The following is a 25,708-nucleotide window of genomic DNA, read 5'->3' as shown; positions in this document are numbered from 1 at the left end:
CCAGGAATCTAATTAAAGCTGCGTCCATTGTTGGGACGAACTGTTGCTTCTAACGATGTCGTTTAACCCTAAAGTAATTCTTCGAGGGTTCAATCGAGGAAATGCAAACCATTGCAATCATCGACTAACGTTTCTTCAAAAGTGGCGTGTGTTGAATAGCCTCGCCCTATGTTAAAATGGCGTACCCTAATTTCGAGAGACGTTAGGAAAATTGAAATCCGAATCGCGATTGGAAATAGCAAGGAGCATGTAGCAAAAGACACCGCCCGCAGAGCGTTGCGACAAAACCAGGGGCGTAACGTGCAAAAGGAAAGCGGCATGCAATCGTGCAATCACGTCGATCCAACGCGTCCAAGGCGGCAATTATTCCGCCACGGCTCCCGTAAGTTCGCCCGGATCCCTTCGAGCGTGTCCATCCGACTAGAAACGCCAACTTGGCCGATCGCTGTTAACCGTCGTTCCCTTCCACGTGCATCGCTCCTTTTTCTTTTGCCTGTCTACGCGCGATTAACTGGCGATTTTCTTCCAGTTAATGAAACAAAAAAAAAAAAACCTACGAGATTCGCGGAAGTGAGATTCTCAACGTTGAATCTTGGGAAATCTAGCGAATCAGTAGGTCGCGAATATGTTGTGATTCAATGTATATAATTCAGAGGAGAATGTATATAATTTCTTTAGTTCTAACTGAGAGGAGATTATAAAGTTATAAAATGGCGGTGAAAGGCACGGAGAGTAGGTAGGAAGAATTAGTGACGAAGATAATCGAGACGAAGGATTGAAGAAAATTTGAGATTGCAGAATGATGAAATCTCGTTGATGAATGCAAGAAGTATAATAGATGTGAGGTATAGTCATTCACAAAATTCGTTCATCTTATGTAAAAGGGTTATTCTCATTAAGATAAATCGTGTCCATTTGTTAGAAGCGAAGAAGACGAGTTCAGGAAAATTTGAGATTTCGAAATGATTTAAGAAATCGTTAATGAAGTAAGAAACAAATACATGCAACACGCACGACAATTTTCGTATATTTTATAAATAGCTGCTTTTAATCAAATAAATCACGTTTATTTATTAACCCGCCCAAAGTTCGAATTCTTCTTAGCCTGTGAAAGAAGGTTTTGTTCGTTAATTTGTTAGCAGTAGAAATATTTCCTCTGGTGGATTTTTAAACAACTGATGACTGTAAATAACAGACTTGTGAGTTGAGAATAGTCTTACTAAATCTTATTTTGATTTCAATAAAAATACTCTTGTCGTACAGCGAACAAAGACTATTGTAACTGATCATAAACAGAAAAGCAAGTCATAGGAAGAAGTGGAAATTACAAAATCCTAATAGAAGACACGATAAAAAATATAAAGAAAAATTGGTAAAAAATCTGTAAACGAAGTAGGGAGTAAAGGAGATAGGCAACGCGGAAAAGAAGGCGCTACGCTCGTGCGCGTAACGCGCAGGAATTACAAGGCTTACTATCTTGCATGGGTTCGTATGGTTGTTCTACTTATCTTTCAACATAGCGGAATGCCTGGCTAGTTAACCCACAAAAAGTGTAGCGGTGGATTCGAAGTACGCGCAGCCTTGCTGAAATAACGAGCACGTGCACTCTCGGTGGGACGAACGAGAATCGTGAATGGAAACAGAAGAAAAAGACCATTTGAAATGGTTATACAGCTCCGCGAGCATCGGTCAGTCTATCATTAATCATAAAAATGGAATTATTAACCTCGCATTGTTGTTAGGAATCTAATTGTTCCTCGCTGTTCTCCTCTCGAGGAATTCTCTGTAACACGGTCTATCGCGCTCCCGGCAAAAATGCATTTTAAAGCAACCAATTTGCACAGTTATTAAGGTTAAAACGTACATTCTTCATCAGTTGAATTGTCTATAACAGGCTACGATGAGGTTATTCCAGTCATGCCGAGTAATTTGGAAAATTTGGTTGAACAACTTTTGAACGATCTATATTTGAAAACAGATTATTTAACTTGTTAGCAGCGGCGTGATAAACGGTGAAATATGCCGTGTACATTGACAGCTTGTTGGCCGGTTTCCTAGGAGGAAATAATTTCTACTCCTCGAGAAGAAAGAAGTTTGTTCACCTAGTGTTAATATTCTCTGCCGTAATTATAATTCAATAGCTTGTGTACATTGTCTTATTTGCGGAAGTTACTTGTATATTTTATTGGTTCTTATATAATACCACCTCGCTGATTCAAATAACACAGTGATCGAGTTATTCGCATCATTTTCTCGTTTTTGATATTGTCTCTTGCGGGATATACAGAACGCTGTATTTTCTCGTTCTTACATTGCATTACAGACTAACGGTCTGTCGCGTGATATGCAAGTTTGATTATTCTATGCAAAGTTCGAGATTGAATTTTAATGTGGTGAAGCTTAAGCTTTGATTCAAATTCAAATAACTATGTATCGCGTTAAAACAATCTATTTTACGGTCTGTGTTCCAGTTCACCTCTACGAGAGCTGACCTTGGGGCCATGCCTGAGTCGAAGAGTATCGATCAAACGAAAGAAAACGATATCACTACGAGTTTCCATATCACGATCTGTCGCCACGGTAACCGCAAACCTATGTACTCGAATATTCCCTAATCACCTTTGTGTCGTCGTTATTGCTATAAATCGGATAAATATGAGTCATAAACAGCTCGGATAGCGAGAAAAACAAGCAGTATTTTATAACCCTTGAAAGAATTATTCGTTTAACTAGTCAATCGATGTTTAACTTCAAGAAACAGAAGTATTGAGGTTTTTTATAATAATGAAAATAGAACATCGTGTTATACGTAACAATGGACTGACTTACATCATTCTGATTTTCAATCTGTCATATAAATGAATCACGCGTCGACTATACTTAAAGTATACTGAAAAACAGTAAAATAAAATAAAATAAAATAGTGACGACAAGGAAAAATTGGTCCAAAGTGGTGTTCGAAGGTCGGAGAGGCAGTATCATCAGTGTCGAAAGGAATAGTGGAAGAAGCAGAGATAGGAAGACAACACGAGGCATCCATAAGCGACCACTGGGTCACAGCAATCGGTGCAACGTCCTGACCTGTCTCCGTCTTCTTTTTTCCACACTATACACACTCTTTTATCTAATATGTGTACACTTTTTTCCTCACGATCTTTGGTATCCCTTCCAATTCATCATCTCTACTCATCTCCCTCGTGGCAATCTAACTTCTCTTTCTCTTCTTACAGTCTTTCATAGCTCTTCGTATCTTACCTCATTGCCAGTTAAACTATTGTGTACATACTCACAGACTCAAGAAAGTATTGGAACACTTGTTGATACATCTTTCATGAATGTATTATGTGTGTAATACGAAACGTTTTGAAATTTCATTAACACTGTTATGAAAAGTGACTATCATTATCACACTGATAAAGCTTGAAACAAATCTGAAAATAATAATAGAAAATTAGCACTGAAAACGCTTGAACTAGGCGTTAAGTGAATAAGAGACTGTTATATTGATATAACTTTGTTAACAGTATTTGCTATATTAATATAAATTTATAATATTAGTAAACCCCAGTTATCTTTAACACGTATTATATGCTTAAAATGGCTATTAATGTAGTATACTAATGTTTTACTAAATATAAGCATGAAATACATAAATATCTCACAATTGCTATGCATATTTCATATTAGTTTCAAATTTGACCGATATAGTCATGACAGCTGTGTCTCATTACAGTACTAATAAAATATCAAAATGTTTTATACAACTCGTACGATATGGACGTAAATGTTTTGTATGCTGAAGCTTCAAATGCTTTCGTAAGCCAAGATATAAGCATATTTTCGGTTCGTTTTAAATCTCTCAGCAGGCACGGAAGTTTCATGCTTGTTCACTATTTACTATATACATAAAACGAATCAGTCGACGAACAGCTGACTCGTCCTCCGACTGCAGATGATTTTTCTATTGATCTTTAGCTGCCTACTGAGTTGGCACGCTCTTCGAGGTTGATTCATTTGGAAATGGTCAACGGTAGATATGATCAACACAACAATGTTATGTAGTATAGGTTGTGAGGGAATCGTGTCGTGTCAACGTTAGAATTTCTTCCTTTCTACCAATATTTCAAACCTTTTCTCATGCAAATACAGGTTTTAACACTCTTTTAAAACCGGAGAAACACGTGCTTGGATATTTTGAAGATGTAGAAATTTCTCGTTATCCTACAAAGAAAATTATCGTAGTTGATTCTCCTACAAATATATTTCAATCACGAGTGTCTCGAATTTTTTGCCTTGGTTCCGGAATGAAATTGGAAACTTGTGAAAACTTTCTAACCTAAATTGTGCAATGGTTTTATACTGTCATTAGCTTCATTCATATTCATCATATTCATTAGCTTAATTGCGCTGTATTCATATCTCGACCAATTCAATTCAATTATCTATTTGAAATTGATCTTTCTTTGCTAACTTTTAACTTTATACTGGTAGAAGTTCCTCATGATGGAATGATCCAGATAATGTTAATGGTCCGAGTAATGCTCTCATTTTAACGCACCAAAAGTTTAATGTTCTATTAAAATTTCAAACAAAAACATTAGTAGGAAAACCCATAACAATTACTTTAATGTTTCTTCAAGCTCGAGAAGCTTGTTAGAGATAGCAAAATACAACTGGGTTGAAAATGACTCTAAGAATGAATTAGAATTAAAGAGTAGTTAATATCTGTCAGTGACAATTTTGAGGAATTTCTAGCACGAAGATCCTTCCCTTACGTCAATTCCCTAATTCCCTGCCCTCTCTGTTAATCGGGTTTATCTATGACGCACAAGCAGTCGGAAAGAAGAAAAAAGGGAGAGGGCCATTTCCTGTCCACGCATTATCCCCATCAGCTGAGAAGCCAAGCTAACGCACCCGAAAATTCCACATCGCTCGTCGCGCCTCGTCAGCTTGTCCGTTTCGTTCCCGTTATCGCGTCTGCTCTATCATTATTGAACCAACGCCCCACTATGCAAGATGTTTCCCATCTACATAGTTAACCCAATCGTGATGAAGTACAGTCAGCTCGGACAGAAGCCGCGACAGAGCTGGAATTCCTCGTGGAACTTGATTAACCGCGAATCTGTTTAATCACGACGTGTCTTTCGATCCCTTCATCCTCAGTCCGACGATTGATCCAGACGATTGGTGAGAAATTCCGGTGTATAAAGTGCAATTTGACCCATAAAGAACCAATATTGCGTTGATAGGGTTCGTTTTCAATTTTCTTTTGGACAATATTTACATTTTACATTTATATTTTATAATTTACAATTTATTTGATTTTTATGTCATAAATTCAAGGATCTGTGTAATATGTGTCTGTATTTGATACTATTTCTCCTGGCATCTAGACTTTTAAATTTTAGTTGGGAGAAATTATTACATAACTATTTCTAATGATCTTTGTATGGGTAAACAATATCAATAAACGATAAATAATGTCGCGTTTATATAACTTTTACGCATTATTTTGCTGCGTAGTCCTTAATGGATCAAAACCAGCCGGTCACAGAAATTAATGGACATTAGCCGCGCTATCGTGTGCAGGGGCCTGTCGTAGTACAGTCCACTTAACAATTTCGCGTTCTTTTCGGAGCAGAGAAGAAAGTTTTTCCTCCGAATTAGCGAGCTCAATGAAGCATTGGCTATTGGGTGAGAAAGTTTAGAACTGCGGTCGCCTTCGGAACGAAACTAGGGAAAGAAATTAATGGACATAGAGTTTGTTTGCTCGATGAACTACACTCAGCTTGCCGAAGCAGTTCTCGAGTTCTTTCCACCCTTTATACTACGAATTACGTTACTTTTAGTTCTCATTACTATTTTTCCTCTAAATGTTTTTGGACTTTTCAAATAATATGTATATCAGGTATAAATATATTTTAGAATTATTGCAGCATAGTTATGCAGTATTTATATTATATTTGGATGATCACATTTATTTTCTAAATTTATTTTCGTGGATAAAGTATTTGAAAATTTGAGAAGAAGATATCTAAAGGGATACAATGGTGAAGAAAGAGTGAGAGAAGAACAGCAGGGTTAATCGTGCGACTATTAATATCATGATCGAAGGTAAAACATTGGCAGAAAATGCTAAACCGAGGGATTCCAACGAGATAGTTTTCTATTCAAACGCGTTGCTGCTTTCTCTTTCCGCCGGGACCATCGTTCCACGCGACGCGAGCAAAGTCTTTATTTTCTCTTTCTCTCTCTCTCTGTCTCTTCTCTCCGCATTTTCTTGCTGCGGCGACAGACGCGCGAGGGCGTCTAATTACACCCACTTGAGACATTAATTAATTCGTGGACCGGAGAAACACGTGCGCCGGCAAAAAGTCATGCGGATGCCTCATGTCGTGGGGAAAAGTCGCAGAACGTGTATATTGGAAAAAGCTCGTCTGGATATTGCGGGAAAAAAATGACATCTGTCAGGCGAAAGTTACTTGATTAATCATGGCTGATCGGAACAGAAATTGTCCAAAAGCTTTGTTCTACTTTATAGAATTTCTTTCTCTTAACTATCAATAGATATTAAAATATACTTGCAATATGTACTTGCTTATCCATATACTGATATAGTTTTCTATAAGCGTTATTCCTAAGACACAAAACTGCGATAAAAGACTTGTGGCTAAGTATGTTGCTACCATACAAGTAAATATGACAAGGATACATACAAGAACTTGTAAATTTGTTCATTTATTAGTTAATCATTTTTAGAAACGTATATATCTTGAAGAAGCGTATACTTTATATAAAAAGAGCAATTTTAACAAATATACTCGATGTATGAATTAGTATATTAGTATTCTCATTACTTTATAAACAGATTATTATGTACATACTACCGTATAAGTATTAGAATCCAACTTTTATGGTTTCAATTTCAATGGCTTGCCACTTCACGCAATTAGATTCTCATTTTCTACTTCCCAGTCATCAAATTCATTTCTCCATAAAAGTAATACGTTCTGCTTCCTTGTTCCTATTTCTTATTGTCGATTCAATTTTATGAAACGATCTTTCCCTGCCAATACTTTCTTATCTTTTCTTCTCCACTTCCTGATTTAATTTCCTGTCCAGGACGTCGCGCACAGTTTTGACAATCTAACGAGTCTCGCGTGTGCCGTTGTACGGAATATTTTTACCTCATGCAAATCATTTTTTAGAAAGTCCCATAGCGTCCCGTCCGTTTCCAGGCAAAACTGATCGCAGTAAAATATGATATCCAAGCCGGTTGGAGTAAGAATCGCGGCTGGTGAAATTCAGCCATCCTACATAGTCGGTGTCAATGGAATTAACGAGCTTTCCGATTCTCGACTTCCCTCCTCGATTCCATAGAAATTCTACAGCGTCATGAATATCCAGTGTTCTGATATTCATTCTGCGATTATGTAATAGATAAGCAGGCAGAAACATTACTAGTATTTCGTATCGAATTCCTTCGACGATTTCAACCTAGTTAACACGTAATGGGAATCTGCACTTTTATCGAATACATTGGTAAATTGTGGAGAACGAGTTGCTCAATTCCTCTCTGTAACTTCATTCAGATACGATCGGATGATATCAACGCGGACGTGGATCCTCTTACACGATTGAATTAGTATTACATACTAATGAAATTACAAGATGGAAGTTAGCACTATTAATAAATATAATGAATAAAAATTCCTGCATAATATTATTAAGTTTGATTTTCTATCCAGAATTATACAACGATTATCCATAATGAAAATAAAATTTAATAAATTCTTTATTTTTTCGATAAAATTTATTATTCTCTACTGTATAATTTCTTTTTATTATACAGTGAAATCAATCACACTGAATATTTAAATGCATTAAATGTAGGTTCTGTAGAAAATAATGCACATACATAAATAACAGTTTGAATCGATTACAAGAAGGCAAAAGTTTTTATAAGAATTCAATTTTATGTATTTTTGCATATAAGTTTCCTCGTCTCTAAATTTGCATGGAATTGCATGCCTTTCTCGACCAGCGATATAGTTTCAAACCTGTTGATGTAATTCATCGATTTCTATCAAATTCATCGATGCAGTGGCGTAATTCCAAAATTATACAACAAAAAAAAAAAAAAAAAAAAAAAAAGGAAAAAAGGAAGAAAAGGAAAAAATGGTACAGGGAGCAAACTTCTTGGAACAGCTGGAATAGTGAAAGTGTACCAGACGAAGGTGCATCTTGCTTTGTGGCACGCGTTTCATCGAGAAAATAATAATTCGACTCGGAAGAGGCTACGCGATCCAGTCGGTGAACGCGCGCACGATCGCGGCGTGCGCCACGATCATAGATCCTGGATCACGTAGATCTAGCCGCACGACTCGCACCGAGACATTTTCACAACCGCTTTTCCCTCGCAGGACTGGTTGCGAATCCGGGCGGCCAGAACCCGGTTCTATGCGATACAACCTCGTAGAAATCCGGCTTAAAGGGGTCGACGGAACAACTCGCCGATACTATCGGAGAAAATCGTTCGCCGACAAAAAAATATCGACGTTCCATGTTCTAACAGAGCGACCATCTGAATTATATTTCTTAGATAAACGATAACGATGATGATTTCTGGATTGTTTCTCGAACGATTGCTGCTGTTGATTTTCATAATTCTCGTATTACGAAGTTTTTTATCATACGAGCTTCGTTTTATTTTCAATAACGTGGCAGTTTTAGTTTGAAGCGTATCCATATGTAATTCGAAACAGTTGTTTGTAGACGCTTTTGTCGAGACTCATCAACTACGCGAAGGGAACACGGTCCAACGAGGCGTACGTTGAACGTTGAATAATTCCGGATGCTTTATCATCCGAGGTTGTGATAAGAAGCACGGAACAACGAGATAATATACAGTTCTGCGTATAACCGCCGGCTCTTCATTGTGCTACTATTTCTGTTCGAGAGATCGCGTATACATATGTATGTAAGTAGTTCTTCTCCGCTTCAACGAGCTCTGCTTATGTAAAATCCATTTAGATTAGCCTTATCGCAAATAGTATACGGGTTTGTCGAACTGTTCGGTTTTGTGTACGTCGTTGCAAGTTCGATCAGTCTAATTTTTATTTTTTTTTTTTTAATTCATCGGGAAAACATTATTGAGCAACGAACTTGGAAGAAAATATTACAGCACAATGGAACAGATCTTTTTACTTATTCTTCAGAATATGCTGTAAAATATTTTTGAAATTATCCTTTCCAGTCTTGTGACGTAGGAAAATTACAATTTTACTTTTCTAAGTTTTGCTTCTCTTAATTTGCGGAGAAAGTAATATTACGATTTTTATTCAACCACAAATCTTCAGAATAAAATTCTCAAAGTAGCGAGATTTTTTAAATTACTTCTTCTAGGTTTGCGAAAAATTTGCAAGGGTTAATTCTTTCATATTTTTGCAATCATTTTACAGTTATTTTGTGAAAAACGTATTTTATCTATGCCTAGCAGAGGAATGTAGAGCAATTCGAGAACCCGAAAACGATCGATAATGAGGCTCACTCGAAAATGTTAAGTCGTGACCGAGCAAGTTCGGTGCAATCACGAACTCTGGAATTAGAAAGTGAATATTATTAAATCCTCTGGTCGGCTAATTGTGATATCGATGCGGCGAGAGATCGTCGTGAAATAAAAAAACGGTCACGTCCAGTTTTCACCGGAATGATTCCTCAGCTTCTCGACGCGATCCGTGATCGATTTATGATCGATAGATGGATGGCTACTAGTCGAACGGCATTTCTTCGGAGAAACGAATATTTTTTTCTTTGTTGGCGTGTTCTTTGCGCGAGAAATCACGGAAGACGTCAATTCTACGCTCCAAGACTCGTCGAGCCTCGATCGATTGCTTTACCGAGTGATCGACGATTATCGAAAATGATCACTTGCAAACCTGGCTAAGTCGAGTAACCGAAGGAGATCAACTTCGCCACGCCTGCTGTTTTAATTATTCTCTCGTAACTGGAGCGATCTTCCAATCTAACCGCTGCTTTAATATTAATGAAGCAACGAGGAAAGAGTTTTGCAGTACTTTGCTCGAGAACGAATATATCAAAACAGAGAAAACATTGCAATACACTTTCATATTATATAGAATCATCCTTTCAATTTTTATGTACTGTGTTATATATTTTCAAACGAAAGAAACAAATTTTGCAATACGCTCTTACAAGTGTATAACCAGCTACAAACATTCAATGTTCATATTTTGTGACATATATCTTTATATATTAGCGTGATGAGTAGGCTACGAATTTTTATGCAAATTTATATTTTTGTGAACACAGTTAGTGAAATAGGACTGACATAAAACCCATAAATTAAAAAATATATATATGTATATTTTAAGATTTAGAAGGAAAATAAAATTTCCAAAAAATTGTAGAAATTCGAGATTTTTTTTATGTTAGATTTATTTCTAAAATCAGGCATCGTTCTCCTTTCTTTAGGCAAGCTCGGAAACAGATGAAAGTGAATTATTGAAATCGCCCACCATAGCGGCGCCCACGTTCCTCTGAAACACCTGTTTACCTACGAATAACACCGCAAGAGGAATCGTTCCACTTCCTCTGCCCCCGTTTTCCACGACTTTACAAACATTTTCAATCTGCGCCGCGCGTTTAAGCGCTGTTCACATGGTTCAATTTGAGTACCACCGCAGTTTCTACTATTCGAGGAGAAAATTTTAAGCTATATCTGTAACTATATTATACTATCTTATTTAAGCCTTGGCGTGTAAATATGAATTTTTATTTATGTGTTTTATTTCATACTGTTTACCACATAATGTATTTCAATTGTTTTTCAAAAAATTGATGATAATTTTAACTTAGTATTTTCGAAGACTTCATAGGAATTTTTTAAAATTTTCTTTAGACTATCTTTAGATTATCCATCGAAAGATCGCAACACACATGAACGACCCACGTTTGCAATCTAACGCCGCATTTTTTCGGCCATTTTCAATCAATTCTATTTTTCCAACGTTAACAAATATCTCAAGGTTGAACGCAATTTTTCGTTTGTCGAAATAAGGACAAGATTAAAATATAAAAATTCCAAGATCGCAGCCAGATTAAGAGTATAAAATGAAATATTACACAATGAGATAATTTTACTCTTCCTTCAGCGAATAAATCAGTCCAAGTTTAATCTCATTGTTTTCCTCGCGGAACGTGTGTTTGGATACGCACAATGAGGAACGCTCTACGGACAGCGCAATGATATAGAGAACCTCGAATGGTAAATGGCACGACCGGGTCGACTATTTGAATCCCGAATACGTGTAAAAGAAGACGGTCGAGCATTTAGTGAAAGGCAGAACGCGCGTCTTTCGTGGCCGAGATTCGATTCGATCGACGAACCTAAGTCACGGTGTCGTTCCTCGCGATTTGCAGTCGATCCTCTTCGCATCGTTCGCCGTGTCATTTGCACGATCACCTCCGTGTCCTTTTTATTTACACCCGCGTTCATTTGCAGTGGCTACAAAAGAGGTTTGCATACCATGCTGTTTGTTACTTAATTTGTTACTTAATTTAGGACCAAGTATGTTAAATTTCATATCATTAGTAATACTTTGATATGGAATGACAATGTGGTATTATGGCAATGAAATGTAGAACCGGATAAGAAATTGCTTCACTGTGAAATAAAGGTATATATGCAATTACTTTTGATGGTATTGTACGTCATGAATAAAATTTTATTAGGAAAATAGAGGAGCTCGTAACAAGAACAATCCTCGTTTTCTTGACTTTTTAGATAATGACGTACTCCAGTTGTCAGAAGACTCGCAATATGCTGGAATTAATATTATCAAAAATTACCTATATTTTGTCTCACGATGAATGAAACATGTCGAATGAAAATTGGCTGATTCTATAAAATCATTTATCAAGATTCCATAATTTCCTGGTTCAATTAAATACGTTTCTCATAGCCTCATATACTTTTCTAGTTCAGATAACTTTTATCACACTTGTGTCGAATCAAACTTGTGTTTATCAGTATAATAGTCGAGTCTCATTACATTACTAATATTGTTTAATTGTGTTTGGTAATATTCATAAAAGATTTCTAGAAAATATTGCAATATTTTTGCGAGTTACTGCAAGAACGGATATATTCGTGGCAATTGTGTAATATGATGAATATACCAATAAAATAATGGAAATGTATCGAACAAAAATGACAAGTGTGGAGGAAGCTTTTGTTATGAATTTCAATTCATCCAAAGGAAGTGTGGTTATGAATTTCAATTATTATATATCATGACGTTTGAATAGTAGAAAACGTACTACATCTTTCTTTTTGTTCGTCGTTAAAGGATTTCCCAATGGTTTCTTGTTCCATAAAGGTCCTCCATTTTCCTTCAACGAGAGAAGCTTAAGGAATTAATTCTCGTAAACGTATCAACAGGGGCAAACTTCTCACAGGAGGATAGAATTGAGTTCATGAAAGGATTCGCGGACATTCGAAGAAACTCGACGAATGGGGATTAAACATTATCTTCGTGTATACATCTTAATCCCTGGTCGTAGCGGGTTTTCGTCAATGGCACTTGTGAACCGTGCTTAATTCGACGCTGTGACCTAAATTTCAATAGCGTGCACAAGCTGGCGTCCTCGCGACGCAACGAGAATTACGATACAGTACATTCTACTCGCAAATACCAATTCTGACTTCCTTAAATGACATATTCGAGTCTTCCTCCAGACAAAGGATATTCGATATTATTCTCACTCTATTTATATTGTACTATTAGTCTAAAACTACTATTATACTATTAATTGAATATCGACTATTTAACATCTCTATTTATAATGAATATAGTTTCAAATCTACACAATCCAATTTTAAAGAATAGCAGCCAGATATAAAAAAGTATATAAAAAAGTGGGAATTTTGGTTGATAAAATAATTCGCACGATCATAGATCCGTTCTTATGCGTCAGAAGTGAGGAAATTCGTAAGGCATTAAACATCTTCCCTGAACAGGAAGAAATTACATGAGTCACGAAGATGCACAATACGACAGTTGAATCTCACATAAATTTTTCGTTAAATAAATGCTACACTGGCATAGTCAGAAGACTGAAACCAACAAAAATTCATCAGATTTATTAAGAACATAAATCTGCTCACAGGATTATAATATTACCCTAAAAAGGAAACATACGTATGTCTCCAGTAATATCTGTCATTTAAAACGTAATGACAGTCAAAAGTTCTTAAACGTTGTTATAAATGGTCCGAAACGATGAATAGAATTTGAAGATCGTGAAAATTATCAGATTCGAAGGAACAACCTCTCGAATTCGAGATAGATATGAAAGTGTGATCGTGAATAAAAACACACTTAAGTTTTCTACATTTGCACATTTACATAACGTGTTGAAAGTCAAAAGTTATTTGACGGTCATATCATACGATGAAATTTTCAAAAAAATCCTTAAATTTATCAAACTCGAAGGAGAAGAGTTTCGTCTTTCGAATTCAAGGTCGATAAGAAATTGAACCATCATACCGAAGCATACACGTCCGAAAGGATCGCGAAATTCGAGGAGAAACGTCCCAGTCGTGTCTCTTGTCAACGTGGACGTTATCGTGGAGGCCGTGTCATTGAGTTGCAAATTTATTTCACCTCGACCATTGGTCGGATATTTCATGAGCGACAATTTATTTACGGCAAGGCAACAGCCACTTGCGTACAGCCTAAAAAATCCGGAGATCCTGTTTCCCGGCTCGTACACGCGGACCTCGAAGTGTGAAACGTGTGTCACCATTTGCGGACACTCGTGCGAGTTCCGTGGGGTTCTTTAAGGGGACCCATTGGCTATTTACAAGAATTGCAAAGCCCCTCTGCACTACAAAGAACGCTCCTTTATGTCAGGACTCGCGTTTCGCGAAAAATCCTTCGAGGGGAACCGAAGAGAGGAACTGAAGATGCTTCGAAAAATGAAATGCAAGGGATTCAAACTCCCCTTCTGCAACATCTATACACGGTTCGTTCGAACCTGGTCGGCTCGAAAATTCATCGAGAATGTGGAAAATTAGCGTAACGTAATGCCCTAAGATCTCGCATTCGCGTATAAAGAAACTTTCCCTTCGATTAACTCCGTTTCTGCACGATTAAGTGCCGAATTTGTTGCGTCGGCCGTGTCCGGGGAAAAGTCGACGCTGCCGGGAAAAGTATTCTTTGTGAAAGTAAAAAATCGAGACCACTATCTTTTTGTAACGGTAATGCTAAAAAAGTTATTGGGATATACGGGATGCTTCGAAGAGTTGCAGTCAAAGTTGAGGACCATGTGGTACTCGTCAGAAGCAAAAGTCTTGATAAATGTGTCTCCATATGTCATTGGTTTTATAAAACATTTCCGAGATGAGTCTGTAATATCATAAGAGAAGAATCTTTTTATTGCGTGAATAATGTTTTTTGCACTGCAGACAGCCGATCATAAATTCGTTCACTGCCATATGTCAACGATTAAGAGATACAATATTGAAGGGTAATTTTCTAAATTGTGGAACATGGGAAGCAGGTCGAATTTTTAGATTTCAGTTAGGAAAAAGAGTTCTACAAAGAACTGATGATAATCCCAACGCAAGTTGTCAAAGGATAACATACGAAGAAGGAACTGATAGCCACATCATTGCGTAGAAAATTGTGCATGACCAGCTGATGTTTCCTTATCATATGCTATTCGTAAATAAATAATTCGTTGATGAAGATGTCAAATAATTATAATGATATGTGGACCCACGTTTATTAAAAGATTCTTACTTCTTTTGATGAGTGTTATGTGGTCCTGAAGTTTGAGATTTGCCTCCATGGAAGCTAATATTACACATTTATTATAAATTCGTTTCTGTGAACAGTGCTATTTGACACATTTCATTTCGAAAAGTCAGAACATAGTTTGTAAATAGAACAAGTAAGGAGTTAAAAATTGGAGAAGTTTCCGTTAGAAGAGAAAGGGTGTTTGATAATTGGTCGTACAGGGGGAGGAAGGCAGGTAGAAATTCAGTGTGGCGGCGTCAAAACCAGTACGGATACGTTGATAGACTCACCTGCTTTCCTTTTACTGTTTCTTGACCTGCCGTAAACGATGGAATTTAGGTACTCCACTTGTCAGTCACAATTAGCCACACGGCGCAACAAGCTTTCGCGCGATCCTCCCACTTTTATCTCAACCCTGAACCTACGCGATACTCAACGAAGAACTTTCCAGGTATTCTTACCGATTTTTCCAAGTGATATCTTTTAGAACTCGGGATATCGTTCATTAAGCCACATATCGTGATTGATATTTGAAATCGGATGATATAGATTAGATAAAACGTTACAAAACAGATACTACATTATTTGTCATCTACCTATAAACAAGATTAACTGGAAATCGTTGCGAAAAGTGGAATTATGACTAGCAACTGCAATACCATTCGTAATGCGTGTTATACACGTACATGTATTGATAGAATTAAAATGATATGACGAAAAGAATGGAATAAAATTCAACATAAATTTCATCCGAAGCATCTGCTCTAAACTTTCAGATGCCTAACTACTGAAATAACCATATTCGGATCCTACTCGTCATAAACTACCTACCATATGTTACTAAGACAAATCAGAAACTTGGTGTGCCGCAAAATGAAATTCAGCCGTATTTTTACGCGGAATGTACTTAAAAACGAAGAAAATCCGTTGAGGAGACGAAGAGTTTCCAGAATTTCGTTCGACCTCGATCGATCCACGGTGATTAAAGGTTCGTATAAATTCTGTCATCGAAGCCGGTGAAATTTCCTCGGGTGTCGTCAACCCTGACATTAAATCATGGACGGTGTCAGGGCCACGATCCCTCGGATCGTAGAGCTCGTATGCGGAGAAAAAGGAACGAGAAGCTTCTCGTAGTGGAAGTCGACGCTAGACAGCCAGTTTTCATGTTCCCCAGAGTGGATAACCGCGTAAAAGTATCCCGTTACCACGGTAGCCCAGATACCGGATTACGGAGCACGAATTGTCAATCGAATCGTGAGAGGTTGCGAGTTTCCGTTGCGGAAAAAGCCGACCATACTAGTCGCCCGGGGGACCGCAAGAATTTCGTGATACGCTTTTTTTTATTATGCTAAGACAAGTGAAGGAATGGCGGCGCTTGGTGAACGGCTCGTGTTCTTCCGTTATATTCAGTGCGATATTTCTATGTTACATATTTGCAAAAGATTCGTGGAGTATTAATTCTTTTGACGTGGGTTGAAACCTTTCTTCTCCAGTTACGGCATTTTCGTGATATTTGAAATGATTTCGCGAATATTAATCCTTTTAACGTTAGTTGGAATTTTTCTACCCTCTTCGTGACTTTTCTACGTTATTTGAAAAGAATTTCTAAATGTTAATCTTTCCAATGTCGATTAAAATGTTTCTTCTTTCGACATGACGTTGCCATGTTATTTGAAAAGAATTCCTGAATATTAATTGCAATATTAAACGTAAAGAAGTGGTGAACATTAATATTATTCCTTTTGACGTTGATCGAGATCTTCTTACTTTCCTCGTGGTGTTTCTACGTTGTTTGAAAATTCGCAAATATTAACACTTCAATATTAGTTGAAATTTTTCTACTTCTACGTCACGACGTTTCTATGTTACGTAAAAAGACTTCCTGAATGTTAACTATTTTGATATTGTTATCTATCTTTCTTCTTCTTCCACGTTTCCTCGTTATTTTGAAAGAATTCGCGATTGTTAATCATTTTAGTTTCGATTGAAATCTTTTTCTTTTCGTCACGACTTTTATATATTATTTGGATAACATTCATGAATATTAACCCATCTATTGTTGATTAAAATCTTTTTTCTTTTATAATAACGTTCCTACGTTATTTGGGAAATATTCATGAATATTAACCCTTTTATTGTTGATTAAGATCTTTCTACTTTCGTCACGGTGTTTCCACGTTATTTTGAAAAGATTCATGAATATTAATCTTTTTATTGTTGATTAAAATCTTCCTTCTCTGAATTGGATTCACTTGGAATCGTTTGAAGATCCAAATGCGACAATTCATATCATTCAGCTGATTTGTTACAGACATTAAAAATCGCATATCATATTTTGCACGATATTAAATATATTTATGTAACTGATTATGTAACGGATTACACGTAACAAATCATTGACGATAGGAAAATAATAAACCAAGCATTTGATAATCACAAGATACATAAACAATATTATCTGCAAATACAAGAGTTTCTAGTACAAGATAAGCAATTTTTCAAAACCAATATATAGATTCAGAGCGCTAAAACGGCTAATAAACGTATTTCACCGTTATCGCATGATAAATCGTCAGAATATCATGCTAAATCATTCCACACGCTATTAATCAGCGAGATACGTAAAACACCAGGTTTCTTTCGATACGAGGTTTATCCAGAAAATCGATAGATCCGATGAGCGAAACCCGCGTGTTTCAGGGAACGGTTGAACATTCACTTTCATTCGAAACAGCGCCTCGAGTTATGGCCCGATAAGATGAATGTTGTAACAACACGGCCCAATGAATCATAACATCGATAATATAATGAGGATCGAGCATAGAAGGCCGGTGGTGAATGGTGAGTTTACGTTTCCGCGCATCCAATCGACTGGTAAACAACTACTTCCAGCCCAACTAACGCCATTAGAGTCACATTCAAACCAATTTAAACTCAACCGAACACGCTTGCCTTGTATCTCCAATAATTAAATTCCACGCGAAATCTTCAACCTAACCCCAGGAGGAGTTCAACGATCCCTAAAAACGTTTATTCTCAAGGCGAAACTCGTTTATCACGCAGGACTTCCTTGATATTATTAATTAAACACAGTCGAGACTAGATAAGATACAAAGCAGATCCGTTACGAAGAAACTAACCTCTGATTTTCGTTTCCTGTGGGTCCAACGGTGGAAAACGTGGGTGGTTCTGCTGTCCCGGTTTCTTCAACAAGACACCCACGACCTGCGGTGCCATCATCATCTTGACGAATCCTCTGTTTCTTTCTCCCCTTTCGATCAGTTTCGTCCAGTCATCGTCCACGATATTTTCGATCTTCGTTTCACTATTAACTCGTATATCCAAGATAAAAAAGAAAGAAACAACACCAACTTCCTTTTTCTCAAACGAACCAAAATAAAAAAAGAGGAAAAGCAATTGGAAGGCCCCCAAAAAAGATTCTTGTTATTTGCTGATCACTTTTCTCACTGGATACTCGACCGAGGATTTAATGCTAGGTCTGACTGGATCTGAAATTAAAGCGGACGGGGCCAACGTACGAGGCGCACACCGGGAGAGCAGCTGCCGATTCCGTTCAGTTTAGACCGTCTGTCGTTTTATTGGCCAAGGCGACGTGTCACTTTAGCGAGGAAGGAACGAGGCGCCAGACTCCTTTTCCACTCTCTTTCGGCCTTATCACTCTATCTAGTTTCTCGCGGCGCACGCGAAGCTTCACCTTATCGCGTGACCAAACGCTACAACGCACTGTACGATCGATTCAGCCTCTTTTTGATTCTATTCTCTCGTTTCATGTGAGCTCGCTACGCACTCTTTCCCTTTCATTCAAACTCCTGTTCGATTGATAACGTCCCACTCTCTCGACCTTTTGTCTCTCGCGATCGTATCACCTGTTGACACACACGGTCAGCAGCTTTCGCCTCAACGGAGCCTCCACGTTCGACGACAATGGCCGACCGTAATACACAGCCTGCAATTATTGCAGCCAGATAACGCTTATCAAGCCGGCGCGTTCGCCTTCGAAACCGAGTTAACAAGTATCGCCGGTCAACTCCCTCGGTCTGCTGATTTCTCAACTCCGAAAACTGTAGTCTAGTTGCGTGATGGAGCCTTCAGTTTTAAGGTCAACTCTTTCGGCCGGCGGATTTTTCAATAACAGAAACGTTGATTGTGATTTAATTTCAGAATCCTCAATTTTAAGATGAACGACTCGCCTTTGGTTCGCCGACTTTTTAAACGCTTTAATTTAAATCTAATTTTAGAACCTTCGATTTTAAAGGCCTACAACTTTGGTTCACCGTCTCCTTGATAACAGAAGCTTCAATTCAGATATAATTTTACAATCTCTGATTTTAGTTCGGGCCAATTGCTAACACTTTTTAATTCCACGGATCTTAATTATAGCTTAAATACAAACTTCGGTTTAATTACAGAATCTTCACAGTTTCAGTACAGTTGAACGCAGAAACCTTGGACTCAACTGGCACCGAAATTTTAGTAATATGTACGCGTATACTTTAGTATAATAATTCCTTGTTGCGACGATATTTCGTAGAACAGTCTTCGTTTCACAACACCAGGTTTTTCGCTTGACAACCAGATACGTACGTTTCCATCGAATCGAGGCTAGTTTCAACGACACTCGCGATTTCCATCACAGTCGCAATGTTCTGTACGTAGTTGCAAAAACGGAGGAAATATGGTCTGATTAATCCGATTTTCTCGCCGAGTTTCCCCCCCAACCCCCCGGCGTTGTCAACGATCGTTCACGAGCCAGGAGGCTGTTTAATTAACGCGTCGATGAGGAAAACACGGACACATTTGGTCGCAATAGCAACGTAAAAACGATCGTTGTCGATCCAGCATGGCGCGCGCACGACCAACGACTAAATAGACGGCCGAGTGCATCGAGCTCGACTGCCTCGTGTTCCCCTTCCATCGCCATCGTTGGTTTCTCTTTCTCCCCCTTTCAGAACCAACCCTCTGTCGTTCTTCGTTCTGTTTACACGCATCCCTCGAGGATAGGAGTGGCACGCTAATTTTTCAACTTTCCTCTTTCACTCATGCGATAATACGATAACACGTATGAAATTGTTAAACGAGTCTCTTTGAATTCGATCATCGACTTTGTCTTTTGCAAGTTTCTCGATTTTACTTGCCAAATACGTGTCCAATTATACACGTAGCGTCGAATTTCTGAAGGAATTTCTTCACTTGCACGAGTTTGTTTATTGGAAGCAGTTTCCTGAAAAATGTATGGATTTATGGCGTTAGATATCTATGACTTTTGAGCAGCTGAAATATGAATGGCGAAAAGGAATAATATTATTAAAATCCGAAATCTATTCATACGTTGGCCATTTCTAGAGTTGTGTCGATGTCGAATAAAAGAACGATTTTTACAAGTATGATGAGTAAACTACGTACATGTACGCAAATTTACATTTTTATGAACAAAACTAAAGGAATGAGATTTGTTTCGTCCTTTAAATATTACAATGAGTACTTTAAGTGTCGTGTAAATCTTTGTGTATTATTTGTGCATTTCGTACATATTTATTTGAATCGTAATTTCATAGTATGCATAAACATCCACCGTGATTAAAGTACATATATTGACAATCCTATTATTTTTCAAACAAACTGTACATTTTCGATATGTTTCTGAAATCCTTAGGGAATAGATGTAATGCACTAATTTTCAACTTCTTCCATCCTTCATATCGTATGCTAAGATTTACGATATTGGTAATGTGGATGGCGAAAAGAAAATATTAATGGTCCAGAAACGTTGGATTGGTTTGGTGTGCGGCAAAACGTCATTCTTATCGGACGTGTCGATAATGATACGAGATAATGAAACCATTGGCGCGTTTTTAGTGAAACAATAGTGATAAAGTCGTAATATTTCGACAGCTGAAATTTGACTCTTGGAAGTTTATTCTTACACCATTAGAGTCACAATTCACCCCCTTAGTAAACCTACATTTAATCTTCTTATTTCCATTCGATCGAACACGTACTCTGTTCTATTTTTTAAGCCAGTAAAACCACGAACTTTTGTTGAAAGGATGCCAATAAGATCATGAATTTTCACTCGTGTAAGTTCGTATTTAAACCATTAGAACCACAATTCACCCCTTTAGTAAATCCACGTTTGATCTTCTTATTTCTATTCGATCGAACACGTATTCTTCTCTATCTCTCGAGCGAGTAAAACCACGAATTTTCGTTGTTACTCCGAGCTCGTGATATCTCAATGGTTAAAATGTGACTCGTGGCAGTTTATTTTCACATCATAGTTTCTTTTACGATCATAATTCACCCTTTGGTAATAACCCTCTGTCTGATCTTCTCGTTTCCATTTGATCGGACACGTATGTTTTCCTATTTTTCGAACGAGCATTATTCCCGTACCTACAACTTCATCGTTCTTCACGTTGGATAAATATTATAGATCTCTACCCGGTAGGCTTCTATCTGGATCTTGTTAAACCGAAGTGTACTTGGACGTCAAGTGAATGGCCCGCGGAAATGGCTATCGGCGGGAACGCATGACGTCAAAACGTCTCAAGACCACCGTCTGCGAGTAACACGTGAAAAACGAAAAATACGGTGACACACTTTCACTCGTTGGCTCGCGCGGGCTACCTGCGAACGGGCCCCATTGAAGTTCCGTCTAATTACGTGCAAAACGACACGGAACACCGGATATCGATGGAAGGAAGGAGCTGAGTCACACCCTCATCACCCTCACTTTATTGGTGAAGCTAGATAAGAAATGGACGCAAACATGCGTCAACTTGACGTTGCAAATATTGAATTCTAATGGAAAGTTGGGAAATTGGAGATGCGTTTACGATGATTATTTGACTCATCTCTTAGATATATTTCAACCTATGAATAGTATGTACATATATGTATCTGATACATTAGAATTCTTTTACTGTATTTATATTTACATTTCATTTCTATTTTATTACAATTTTCGTGCTGTGGATTATTACTTTCTTCGAAATAAAAATAATCCTACAGCGATGAAACGAATATGAAAGTAACGGAAGATGCTTCATGCTTCAAGCATTATTTGAATTATAAATGAAAAAATATACAACGAGTCGAATATGAAGAAAAATCTTCATGCCTCGAACGTTGATTTTATATTTATAAATAATATTAATTTTAATTAATTAACAATATTAATTTTATATTTATAAATAAGAGAAATTTCAGACTAACGAGTCGAATACGAAATTCACACTTCAAACGTTACTTTTCTATAAATAAGAACAAACGTAGAGCTACCAGTAGGATATGAAAGTCACAGAAAAATATTCGGTCGTCCACTAAGCAAAGTCACCCCCCAAAAAAAGGGTACATAGGGTACCATCCCTAGTAGGGATGGATGCTCCAGGTATCGCTTTTACTATCTTCCCGGCTCGAATACTATAAACTCCGAAAAATGTCATATGTCCTGCCTCGCAGCGGAATTGTGGCGACGACATATTAGTAACGTGCTATTGTCACCGAGGAAAAACGGATCAGAGGGACCGAAGAGGAAGACGAAATTACTTCGCCGAGGGTTACCACAATATGGCCAGGTGAAAAAATAAGGTGAATCGGACTGGTATCGATTCACATGTCGTGAGATTAGAAATTATATGCAGATCAAACTTCTTCTTCTATTTTCTCTGCGCATTAAGACATACATATTCGAGGGAAACATAAATTTGTGAATTTATATTCTGTAATAAAATCAACAATCCAAAGAGAATGAAAAAAGATTGTAGGGTAAATTGGGGTTGAAGCATTCAGCATTTTTGTACTGTTTTTTCCCATAACATTCTATTATTTATTTACAGTAGCCTCGGGAAGTAATTTTTTCGGGAAGCTTTTCTCAAGTAGATTTTATAGGTTTTTAACGTGTTTAGTTTTGTGGTATAAAAACTTGAAAAACAAATGAATGACATTTGTAGCGCTATGTACGATAAATGTTTTATCGAATAACCGATACTTCTGTTAATAACTACGATACATTTTAAATATTTAATTTTTTATTCGGTCTACTCTATGTCAGGGATGTATATCTTGAAAAATATCGTTAGTAACAGTTGTATCTCGTTCCTTTTTTAACGAAATATTCTCGATATTCGTTTTAACATTATCGATCGGCAATGCAACCGAGCACGTCAGACGTAATTGGACAATGCACCGATCCATATCGAGGTTGCATTGTATCGACAATGGTGACCAGCGATTGAGACCTCTCGAATGTCCCCTGCGACTCGATATCAGTATTCTCGTCGCATATTTACGGTCGCACAAAGAGACACGGAGTATATTGAGGCTCGTGGCCATCGTCCAATCGTGACACCTCGTGAACCAATACGAATAATGATGTTAAGGAACAAAAAGGATAGAAAAAAGAAGATATTTTTATCCGACGTGCATCGAGCGGAAAAAATGCGGCTGCTGCGATGAAACGACTGCCCAAAGCGAGAGTCAGAGGAGGAAAGAGAAAAAGGGAAAAGAGACGGCGCCAAAAATATCAGACGCGTAGCTCGCACACGCGACGTCTTGCTGTTCCGATTCTTAACGCTGTAGAAATGAACGTTCCGTGGCTTGAAATAAAATTGAGCTCCCCCTGCTGGGGCTTCTCAAATCGAAAGAGTTTTGGTAACGATAACTTTGGTAGAGAACGAAATGGGAAAATAGGTGAATTTGGAGTTGTTTGATGTTCAGTTGAGTTAATGGATCGTCAACGTCAATTCCATACGATTGACTCGTATTTTCTTGCAGAGTATATACATGTACAGCTCGCCTGACACTAATAGTAGTGGGATTTATGATTTTTTAAATGTAATTATTAGCGTTGTTTTAAACTTATGTTTAGATATACGAATAGCAACTTTTCATAAAAATCAAACATGTACATATATGTGTATACTATACAGTTGATAGTATGTATCTTAGTACATCTGGTTTCCTTTGTACGATGATTCACCTGCTCACCTAATGCAGTTTTGTTGCAGTTCAGAATCGTTGAGTGAAAAGTATAACGTAACAAGTCTTGATCATTCATTGTATTTATATAATTTAACCTCGTACAATTACTTCCTACTTCCAAGGCTGAAAATTCCAATAAAAGTTTCCAAACGTTACAGATCAGCTATTTTTTAAATATCTCCATATTTGCATCTAACTGATTGATCTCTCCTTTTCGACCATACCAATGTATTTCCGAATTTTTCATTAGTTTTCAAGTACACAGCTCAACCATAGATTTGAGTTCCTGATTATTTAACTAAAAATACAATAAATGTTTATTTCTCGTACACTAGATATTTCCTTTTCATTTCGTGAATGTATCACGGTGATCAATATAGGAAAGTGGATTTCGTCGATCGTCGATTATTCGAGTATTAATCCGGAGGGAATTGATACGGGCGTCTAACTACGTTCTAATCGACTCGAGTATCGTTTCAGTCGATGAGAACCAAGTTTACCGCGGCGCTTAACCCGACCCTACCTTGATCGATATTCGCATAAACGCAAGCTGGACATACACCGACCAAAATGTCCGCAGCTACCTAAACCGTGGCTTCACATAGGTATATGGGGTCTCGCAATCGGTTTAGAAAATAGTACTAGACGGATCCTGAGTCACGATATAGATGCAGATTAACGTAAACGCGTGCATGCAGACCATGCACGGTTGCCACACAACCCGCTTAATTAAACATGAGTGTAAAGTGATGTTAACACCATGATGACCGGGCACGCTACAGTAAGTACAACCATGTATGTGCACAATGTGTACAGCATTTATCGAATATGTTAGAATAGTTTAGATATTCCATTTTTTAATCGAACTTTCTCCTCTAATCTATGTACATGACTCAGAATGAAAATTATAATTCAGTAGATAATATTAGAACAATTATGATACAATAGATATTATTAGAACAATCATTGTTTAATAGATATTATTAGGACACAGCTGATGGAGATAGAATGGTGTTTGAATATTTTAGTATTCAATATGCATATTTATATTTTTCTGCTTTTCATGTAATTCGCTATTTCGCGAATGAAATATTCCACAATTTTTTAAAAGAATATACCTGAAGTTAGATGGACATACAGAAGAGGTAAAAACAGAGTTAATAGAAAAATATAATTAATGTTTTGATAGAATTGCAATAGAACATTACAGTTGTCTTAGTGTGTCTATTGGTGTGCCTCTTTATGGAAGAGTTAATATTCATTTTTCTCTAACAAATTATAAAATACAATAGCCTATTCGAGAGAAACCAGTATAAAAGTTTTCTATGATGAATGTTCGAATACTTTGGTGAGTCATTGTAAATATGTATAATCCTAAGAAGTAGTGGCTGTATCTTAATAGCAGCCAATGTGCTAAGACAAAGAGCCTTCAGATGTCCCAAATTCTGCAGTTTCTACAGTCACACGGGACTCACAAAATTTTCTGCTAATATAAGAAATATAAAATTCCAACATTTGAAACATAAAAAGGTCGCGAGAGCGACTTAACGAGTGCGCAGACGACTTACTAAGCGGACGTCTAAATTTGGCGCATTTGTCGGGGTGTATCTCGCTGATAGGACGTATATGAATTCTGTTTGTGGAATTTTCTTAATCTCTTTCACCTACGCGTCATAAAAATGTCTCTCGTTAATCACATGCTTAATCACTTTATAAAAATCATTATCAAATCAAATTAAAAACATCTATGTCGTTGAAATGATCATTTTGAAATTGATATAAAAGGGATGATTTAAAAAATAGAAAATAATTGATATTACAGATCCAGAGACAAAGGAGAAATTATAGAATTTTGTATAGACTTGGAAAGAGCAATCGGG

At 37.2% G+C, this 25,708-nt stretch overlaps 1 protein-coding gene across 1 annotated transcript in view; it reads right to left on the bottom strand.

The window, feature by feature from the left end:
* The window catches only part of LOC126873538 (uncharacterized), a 50,576-nt gene extending 30,859 nt beyond the window's left edge, over positions 1-19,717 (bottom strand). Inside the window, exon 1 of the mRNA XM_050634510.1 lies at positions 17,966-19,717. Coding sequence (XP_050490467.1) covers positions 17,966-18,068 — 103 coding nt within the window. The 5' untranslated portion in view covers positions 18,069-19,717. The remainder of the gene's footprint in view (positions 1-17,965) is intronic.
* Between the last annotated feature and the right edge of the window lie 5,991 nt (positions 19,718-25,708).

Source organism: Bombus huntii, chromosome 14 (assembly GCF_024542735.1).
Source record: "Bombus huntii isolate Logan2020A chromosome 14, iyBomHunt1.1, whole genome shotgun sequence".
Classification (NCBI taxonomy): Eukaryota; Metazoa; Arthropoda; class Insecta; order Hymenoptera; family Apidae; genus Bombus; species Bombus huntii.
The sequence above is the reverse complement of the archived record's forward strand: the minus strand, read 5'-3'. Positions and strand labels throughout refer to the sequence as shown.